This window comes from Cucurbita pepo, chromosome 20 (genome assembly GCF_057944985.1).
Source record: "Cucurbita pepo subsp. pepo isolate OVF chromosome 20, ASM5794498v1, whole genome shotgun sequence".
NCBI classification, from domain to species: domain Eukaryota; kingdom Viridiplantae; phylum Streptophyta; class Magnoliopsida; order Cucurbitales; family Cucurbitaceae; genus Cucurbita; species Cucurbita pepo.
The window spans coordinates 5,287,067-5,297,391 of NC_141817.1; the positions used below are offsets into that span (position 1 = coordinate 5,287,067).

General features: G+C 37.2%; 1 protein-coding gene across 1 annotated transcript; it reads right to left on the reverse strand.

Annotated features, from left to right (window-relative positions):
- Window positions 1-7,332: 7,332 nt before the first annotated feature.
- LOC147786419 (uncharacterized) lies at window positions 7,333-7,953 on the reverse strand. Its single transcript, XM_087120765.1, has one exon. The coding sequence runs from the start codon at window positions 7,951-7,953 to the stop codon at window positions 7,333-7,335; it is 621 nt and encodes a 206-aa protein (XP_086976891.1).
- Window positions 7,954-10,325: the final 2,372 nt, after the last annotated feature.

The following is a 10,325-nucleotide window of genomic DNA, read 5'->3' on the forward strand; positions in this document are numbered from 1 at the left end:
AGACAGGCTTCTATCAGCTTCGGTTCACGAAAGGGCAGTTTAGTAATTTCACTAATAATATAATATTTAGTTGCTAGAAATCCAGTGGTGAGGAACAATGAGGGAGGTCCCCTATTTGACACGTGGCGATATATTAAGAAAAGGACCATCTGATGATGCTGTATAGAAGTGGGATCCACGTTTTACACGTTGACGGGGAGTTTGTGGAACTGCCCGCAGTGGATCGAAACTGGGAAATCACGTGCTATGTTAAGAACAGCCTGTTATGAACAATGCGGATCACGTGTTTCGGATTTCTTACGCGACCATGGGTTGTTAGAAACTAACTTCAAATAATTTCATAAATAAATAATAAAAATCCAACTGGCCATTTTTGTTTTTTTCTATAATACTGTCATCAATTTTGTATTATTTGTATAATTTATGTAACTTATGGTTTCAAATGAAGCTTATTAAAGGTTGACATTTGTCATTTTATATAATTTCGAGGTTGAATTAGATGCACATTAAAAGTCGAGAATAAAATTTTTAATTTAGGGTCAAAAAAAATAAATCCTCTTTTTCAATTTTTTTTTAATTTAGAAAATAACGAGTAGGATTTTTAGAGGTGTGTAAAAGTTGAATTGACTCGTCGGGTTATTTGTTTTTTTAATTATTTTTAAAAAAAATCATATTTATCTATAATATATATCACATTAATATATAAATCTTATAAACCTTAAATATCAAATATTCACCAATCACATCTTTACTATTATCTATTATAAAAGGTTAAATTAATAAAAATATCAATTATGGTGGTTTATTCAAGCCATTCATTAAAGGAAGGTTTCAACACCCTTACAAATTGTGGTTTATTCTCCTCTCCAACCAACGTGGGACATCAGAATCCACCCCCTTCAGCGCCCAGCGTCCTCGCTGGCACTCGTTCCTTCCCAACCAATGTAGGACATCACAATCCACCCCCTTTCAGGGTCCAACGTCCTCTGACACTCGTTCCTTTCTCCAATCGATTGGCACACTGCCTCGTGTTTACCCCCCTTCAGGGAACAGTGAAAAGGCTGGCACATTGTCCGGGCCCATTGGCCTCGCTGGCACTCGTTCCTTTCTCCAATCGATTGGCACACCGCCTCGTGTTTACCCCCTTCAGGGAACAACGAAAAGACTGGCACATTGTCCGATGTCTGGCTCTGATACCATTTGTAACAGCCCAAATCCACCGCTAGCAGATATTGTCCTCTTTGAGCTTTCCCTTTCGAGCTTCCTCTCAAGGCTTTAAAATGCGTCTATTAGGTGAAGGTTTCCACACCCTCAGGTGGTTTGTTCTCCTCTCCAACCAAGGTGGGACATCACATCGAAAGTATAGTTAATTAGAATTATAAAAACTTTTTAAAAATTACCATTAAAAAGTTAAAGAGATAATCTATCAGATATGGAAAGATTATATTCGTCCATATATTAACAATAAAAAAAAAAAAAAAAATTTATTTACAAAATTAAAAATGTTAATGCTAATTTTAAAATGTCAATAATTTTTTAAATATAGTATTTAATTTCTTTTTATAAAGGTAAAAGTATTAATAAAAACAAATTAAGTTAAAAGGGTATTTTTGACCTATTAAAAGTTTAAGGTATTTTAAAAATAAAGATTCTTTTAATTTGGGAGTTTATATTAATTTAGTCTTATAAAAATAATTTTAAAAATATAATAAACTTTAATTGAAAAAAAGAAAATCAAATCCAACCCACGTTTATAATAAATGTATTATTTTATAACAAGAAATTTAAATAAAATGTTTATAGAAAATTAATATTTTAAAACAATAAATTAAATAATTAATTAAAGGTTGAATAAGATCATATTTAATTAATTACTAGTCGACAACTTCGTTGGTTAACCATTATTACATAAAAATTATAGTACACTTTAGGTTAAATAATATTTTTTAACACAATAAATATGTACTCTAAATAATTTTTTTTTAATTTAGAATTTAAATAGAGAAAATTAAATTTATTATTTTATTTTTTTAATACTTTCAAGAATTGGTCATACACTATCTTTAAATAAATCATATAAAAAAGAAAATGTGATCAACGAGGAAATATTTTAATTGTTTATTTATTTATTTATTTATTTATTTTCTTTTGACAAATTCAACATTTATTTTTTAAATGTAACATTTCAACATGATCAATTGAGGTGAAGAGGAAATTATTTTAAAATAAAAATTTAATAAAGTTGTTAATTTAAGTATAATTTAATAAATAAGATATAATTATTATTTTAAATTTAAATAGTTGAATTCATGTCCCATAACTATTGAATTAAAAAATTAAATAAAGTTGTTTTATTATTATATAAATTATAGAAATATATTTATGTGTTATATTTTATGAAAATTATTATTATTATTTAACCAATTGGGATAGGAATTACTTTATTTTAATAGACAATTAATGTATTTAAGTGTAAATAAGACTTATATAAAATTGAAACTTAATGGTTACTTATTAAACACAAAAATTAAAAATTTAAAAATTTAAAAATATATATTAGATATTAATTTAAATATTTATAAATTAATGTTGTAATTTAATATTTATAGAAATATAATTTGTTCCTCTCCAATCGATGTGGAAATCTCACAATGTACATTGTAGGGGCTCAACGTCCTCTTGGCACTCATTCCCCTCTCCAATCGTTGTAATCCACATTGTAGGGGCCCAACGTCTTCCTGACACTTGTTCCCCCTCTCCAACCGATGTGGGATCTCTCACAATCCACATTATAGAGGCCTAGCATTCTTGCTAGCACTCGTTCCTCTCTCCAATTGATGTGAGATCTCACAATTCACTCCCCTTCGGGCCTCAACATCCTTGTTGGCACTCGTTCTTTTCTCAAATCAATGTGAGATCTCACAATCCATGCCCCAAAACCTCATCGGGGCTCACGTCTTCGTTGACACTCGTTCCTCTCTTCAATCGATGTGGGATCTCACAATCCATCCCCCTTTAGGGTCCAACGGTCCTCGTTGACACACTGCTTGGTGTGCATCTCCTTCGGGCTCAACGTCCTCGCTGGTACACAGTCCGGTGTCTGGCTTTGATACCATTTGTAATAGCTCAAGCCCACTGCTAGCAGATATTGTCCTATTTGGGTTTTCCCTTTCGGGCTTCCCGATTTTAAAACACTCCTGGTAGGGAGATTTCCACGCCCTTATAAAAAATGCTTTGTTACCCTCTCCAATCAATGTGGGATCTCACACTTATCCTAGGTTTTATTGATACGACAGATTTTATAATTTTTACAAATGATTTTATCCAAAATTTTCAGGTAGAGACTAAACCACGAAATATTTAATCTCTTTTTTTATAACTTTTTTAATTGAGAATATTGATACTTTAATGGATGATCATATACAACTTGACTTTAATTCAGGATGAGCCATGAACTTCTTCTTGTGGAGGCTGTCCTTTAATCATGAGTAAAAATGATTTTTTTTTTTAGCGGAATGGCTAGAAACATAATTTCACGAAATAAAATTCACTTCTATTCAATATATATTTATCCAATTTCAATCACATTTCAATTTTAAATATATTTTATTTAATATTATATATAACCACAAGTTTTTTTAAAAATAAATTCAGCAACCAGGAAACGCGAGAAATTCTCACGTCCTCAACTAGGACCACGCCCCTCTCACTTCCCACACCGCTCCCACCTGCCCCTTAAACCACACACACGCCACAGGCACCTGCAAAGAGAACTCCAAGAGAGAAAACGAGAGGGAAACGTGAGGTAGAGAGAGAAACTGATAACATTCCGACAAGGCCAAACCCACGCACTCAACGCGTAGAACGACTACCCACACCACGAAAGGCATCATCGACAAATGCACATACACGTGAGGTACATTTCGCACTTTATCTGTTAAACGTAGAATATATCATATCTGTACATAGTAAGATAATCTATATTATTTTACTTGTTTGTTACCATCCATCAAGAGAATCTATGATTTCCTGGTTTGTTACCAAATCTATAATTTCATGGTTTGTTACCAAATCTATAATTTTATGGTTTGTTACAATGTAATCCTCATTATACATATATAAATATATGAGGTCGTGACCCATATAGATCACGTGCTATTCAACCTAACTGTTGTGAGAACGGAGAAATTTGGTAGGAGAACTTTGAAAACTATGAAATGCTGGTTTGATTTTTCTATGCCTTCCACCAATGCCAATATATATATATATATATTATATAGGTAATTTGGGACATTCTCCATGATCATTGATTATCCAAAAATCATGCACCTATTTAATTAGAAACTAATGAATCTATTCATATATGTATCTATACATGTACAAGTGACCCTTCAACACATGTATTTATTCATACATGTATCTACTAGTGACCCTTCAACACCCTCCCTTAAACTGAATTCTGTAGAAATCAGTTTAGGACTTCACTTCATCTTCTTGATATACATCTTGGATTCTGCACATCCCCCTTTTTATTCTAAGCTTCTAGAACAATGGTTGTTTCAAGGGTTTTGTGAATAGGTCTGCAATTTGAAAATTGAGTTCAATAATGCCTTCTTTACATAAATCACGCAAGAAATGAAATCGAACATCAATGTGCTTACTCCTTCCATGCAACACGGAATTTTTAGACAACTTAATAGTTGACATATTATCACAATATATAACCGTCGTACCTAGTTGCTTCTGATTAAGATTTTCAAGCATTTTTCTTAACCAAATTGCTTGGTACGAGCATGCTGCTGTTGCCACAAATTCTGCTTCTGTAGTTGAGGGTGTTACAATAGGTTACTTCTTTGAGACCAGCAAATAACTCCTGAACTCATCATGAAAATACTTCCTGAAGTACTTTTACGATCATCTATATCACCTGCATAGTCGCTATCTGTATAGCCAATCATCTTCGAATCATCTCCTTTCTTGTAGAATACCCCCAAATCAAAAGTTTCTCTCACATGACGAAGTATTCTTCTTGCTTCATTGAGATGTTTTTTTGTTGGATGCTCCATGTAACGACTTATCATACTAACCGCATACATGATGTCTGGTCTTGTTGAAGTTAAGTACATCAAACTTCCCACAATTTGTTTGAAGTACCTATTATCAACCTCTCGCCCTTCAATATCCCTGTGCAACTTCAAACCCAATTCTGATGGAGTTCCAAATGTGCACTCATCCATTTTAAATCTTTCAAGTAATTATTGAGCATATTTCTTCTGACAGATAAAGTTACCCACAGGAGTTTGAGTAACTTCTACTCCAGGAAAATATCTCATCAAACCAAGATCTGTCATTTCAAATTCCTTCATCATGCTCTTCTTAAAAATTTTAAACATTTCTTATTCTTCTCTGAATTTGATTTCACTGTCCATGGCTTCCTTCCATTTCTTCTCCTTTACCGCTTCTTCACAGACAATTGGATCATTATCCATAAAGAATGCAAAATAAGCACTATCACTTGAGTCATAGTCCATCTCATAATCAACCATCCAATTTGGTCTCTTTCTTGTTCTTGGATTTCTTTGATTGTGATCATGATCTTCTTCTATTGGTTCGTCTTGTTGAGCTTGTGATGAGCTCTCTCCATGCTCATAGTGAGGCTGAATAGGGGCTTCAACTTGTTCTTCTTCAAGATCTACCGGAATTTGTTGATTCACAATGATCTTTTCTTCCCATGTCAAAGTCTTCTTTTCATCAAAGATTACATCACGACTTACCAGCACCTTCTTTGTCAAAGGATCATAGAGCATGTACGCCTTAGAAGTCTCGCTTACTCCAAGGAACACACACTTCAAACTCTTGTCCTCAAGTTTCTTCCTTTTCTCATCAAGAACGTGTGCATATGCTATGCACCCAAAGATTCTAAAGTGGACTACTGCAGGTTTCCTTCCGCTTCATGCTTCTTGTGGAGTCATATCTCTAATAGAGAAAGTAGGGTTTCAGTTGAGAATGTGAACAGACCACACAACAGCTTTTGGCCAAAATTCCTTCAGAACTTCTCCTTTATTTAACAAACTTCGAACCATATTGAGAATTGTCCTATTCTTCCTTCCGGCCACACCATTTTGTTGGGGTGTATATACTGCTGTCAACTGCCTCCTTATGCCCTTCTCTTCGCAAAATTTCGTAAACTCATTAGAGCAAAACTCTCCACCTCTGTCAGTTCTTAAAGCCTTCACTCTTCTTCCAGTTTCAGTCATCAAAGTAGCATAAAATTTCTTGAAGCAATCAAAAGCTTCTGATTTGGCATGCAAGAAGTAAATCCATATTTTTCTACTGAAGTCATCGATGAGAGTTCTAAAATATTTCTTGTTACCATTTGATGCTGGAGAGATCGGACCACATATGTCTGAATGAATCAACTCCAAAATTGCTTGAGCTCTTTTTGATTTTTCGGATGGAAAATAATTTCTTTCATGTTTTGCTACTACACAGCTCTCGTAAATTTCTGTTGGAGGAGTAATGTCTAGCAACCCAGTCACCATCTTCTTTGAAAACAACGTCTTTAATCCTTTGAAGTGTACATGACCATACCTAAAATGCCAAAGCCAAGTGGTATCTTCTTTCTTCACCATCAAACTTCTGGCAACGATATTTAACGTCAACGGATATAGACGGTTGGTGGTCATCTTCATCTTAGCAATCAATCCTCTTTTGAAGTCATAAATTTCACATTCATCATTTTGGAATGTGATCACATACCCATTTTCTTGTAACTAACCGATACTAAGTAAGTTGGCCTTCATATCAAGAATGTAGAATACATTAGAAATTGACTCTACAAAGCCATTTCTAGTTTTGATATCTACGGTTCCTTTCTCCATCACTTGGATAGTTGAATTGTTGCCAAGACAAACCGTAGTATGAAAATTTTCATCCAGAGTTGAGAAGAATTCCTTACAACCTGTCATATGGTTGCTGCATCCAGAGTCTACGACCCATACACCTTGATCTGCAACCTTCATAGCATGGAATGACATTAACAATGTTTCTTCTTCTCTTTTCTCCACAAAATTGGATTGATCTCTTTTTTCCTTTTAGAGCCTGGTATAACATTCATTCTTGTAATGTCAAAGGTGTCCACATCTGTAGAATTCCACCTTAGACTTGTCAAAATGTCTCTTGCCTTTGTTGTCATAATCGTCTCTCACTAGATCTACTGACCTACCGACATCCCACTTCTTTCTCGACCGCCTCTCCCACGACCTCGGCCTCTTCTTTGCCCTCTACCTCTGGAGTTTGAAATTTCACCTAGTGTGAATATCTTTAAGGCTGTCATCTCCTCTTCTGCTCATGTACTAGCAGGGAGCTTTGGAGTTCATCTATTTTCATCTTTTCAACATTGTTTGCTTCTTCAATAGAACATACAATGTAATCGAACTTTGGAGTTAGAGATCGCAAAATCTTTTCTACAATCGCAACATCCATGATTGAATCACCATGCATCCTCATTTTACTTGCAAGACTCATAACCTTGCCAATATAATCATTCACAGTTTCTCCCTTTTGCATTTGGAGAATTTCAAAGTCTCTTCTAACCGCTTGAAACTGAGCACGCGTTACTCTCGTTGAGCCTTGATACTTCCTCATCGTAGAATCCCAAATTTCCTTGTATGTCTTATTCTCAAACATTATTTCCAAGATAGTCCGATCAATGGATTGGAATAAATAGTTCTTGACCTTCAGGTCCTTCAACTTCGATGTTGCCAAGCATTGCTGTTGAACAGCTGAGAGTACCTCACCTTCATTTGGCTCTACATAACCCGTCTCCACCATATCAAAAAACTCCTTTGATTTGAGAAAAAATTCCATCAACATCACCCAATGATCATAGTGACCATCGAACCTCAAGATGGCGGGCTGAACGTAGCTCTCAACTTGTCTTTCTGCTGCCATTCTTGCTGCTGCAAGATCGCTCTGATACCAGTTGTTGGCAACAATAGAGAAATTTGGTAGAATTCTTTGAGAAAAGAACTTTGAAAACTATGAAGGAATGCTCGTTTGATTTTTCTATGCCTTCCACCAATGCCAACATACATATATATAGGTAAGTTGGGACATTCTCCATTACCATTCATTATCTAAAAATCATGCACCTATTTAATTAGGAACTAATGAATCTATTCATACATGTAGTTATACATGTATCTATACATGTACAAGTGACCCTTCAACATATGTATCTATTCATATATGTATCTACTAGTGACCCTACAACATATGTATTTATTCATACATGTATCTACTAGTGACCCTTCAACACTAACATGGTATCGGAGCCAAGGTTTATTCATTAACAATGTCTACCATATCTTCTTCTTCCTCCCCATCCACCATCTCCAACACAACCTCAACAACCATGGCGTCGACCTTTGGCCCAATCCCTCTTCATCACGCTGTCACAATCCGTCTCACCAAAAACAACTTCATTATATGGCGTGCCCAATGTCACGGTCATGCTCGTCCAGGGCATGTTGCCTATGGCCGCATGCCCATGACAAGCCAACCCTTGTCATGTCTTTTCATTCTAGTGTTTTTTCTTTTGTAATTCTAGGGCGTATGACGCCTCAAAAATATCATGTCTAGGCCTGCCAGACTTAAAATGGCCCAGAATGTACTATAGGGGGATATGACTAGTTGTCAACTTCTCCCTACCCAAGGTTATATATGCTAAGCCGTTGTTATCTTTCTCTTGCTTGCTTATATAACGTCTCTTTCCAAAATCTCTCTTTCTAAAATTTCTCTCTCTCCTCGTTTTCTAAAACCTTCTTTTAAAACCGAGGCTAGAGGCTCGATCGTACGTCGCTTGGCCGTAGACGACGCAAGAACAAATTGGGTTAAGCTCACTTGTCGCTGGAAAGTGAGTGCCACACAATCGCTAGTCCGCTGCCTTCGAAAGCGCGATTGTGTCAAGTGGTATCAGAGCTTTGTTAGCTCCATAACATCATAAAGACCAAGATCATGTCGACGTCAAAGTCGACACCCAAAGCACAAGCCGACTGGCTTACGGTAATAGAGGAGGAAATGCTGTTCCTCAAAGAAGTCCCTGACACGCTCCGGTTCCTGGAAAAGCGGGTGACCGAACTGAGCGAGAAAGTCGTAGAAGTCGATGCAATGGGCAACCGCCTGGATGGGTTGCCAATTGCAGAACTGATGTTTCGATTGACCTCGCTCGAAGAAAGAGTTGCTCCTACAAGCAGCCGAAAACCGTCTGGTAGTCCGGATAGCTCTGTCGCACACAAAGAGGGACGTGGCGAAGAGTTCGACGTACTACAAAATACAATGATGAGTTTGTTCAATGGATTAACCGATGAATTCAGAACAACAATCGAAGACCTCCAAGACAGGATGGCCGCCATGAGCACTCGAATTGAAGTGACCATGAAAGCCGTGGAGGGCGTCACGGCTGGGCAAACTAATGCAGGATCCAACAAACTAAGGTTCCCAGACCCTAGAGCCTTCAAAGGGAATCAGGACGCCAAAGAGTTGGAAAACTTCATCTTTGATGTCGAACAGTACTTCAAGGCCACGACGGCTTGTACTGACGACAAGAAGGTGACGTAGCCGCGATGTATCTCATAGACGACGCCAAACTGTGGTGGAGTACGAAGGTGCAAGACATCGAGGATGGATTGTGCACCATCGACTCATGGGAGGACCTCAAGAGAGAGTTGAGGGAACAATTCCTCCCCGAAAACGCAGGACATATAGCAATGGAGAAAATAGTAGCCCTGAAACACACTGGAAACATACAGGACTATATCAGACAGTTCTCAACCCTGATGCTAGATATCAGGGGCACAGCAGAGAAGGACAAGGTGTTCTTCTTTATAAATGAGCTACAGCCATGGGCCAAGACAAAGATACATGAGAACAGGGTCCAAACCCTAGCTGCCGCAATGGCCTGCGGCGATAGACTCGTAGACTGTGGGAATGAAGCAGGATCCCAAAGAAGAATGACATCGGCCCCAAACAATGGGGGCAAAACATACAGGCCACCAGGTCATCGAAATGGAAGCCCCAACAGACCGAGCGGATGGACGGATAGACCTCCTCAGAACAACCAAGCGGGGACATCTCGAGGGCCTTACCATCAAAAGAACCACCCGACGACGCCTTTGCAATGCATACTGTGTAAAGGCTCCCACAAGGTATCCTACTGTCCTCATCGGGCCTCTCTCACTGCGCTCCAAGTGTCCATTCAAGAGAGCAATGAGGCAAGGGTCGAGACTATGCTAGACAAGAAAGAAGATCACGACAACCCCTGA

Coding starts and splice junctions, on each gene's coding strand:
- LOC147786419 (XM_087120765.1), bottom strand. CDS start 7,953: ATGGCAGCAGAAAGACAAGTTGAGAGCTACGTTCAGCCCGCCATCTTG.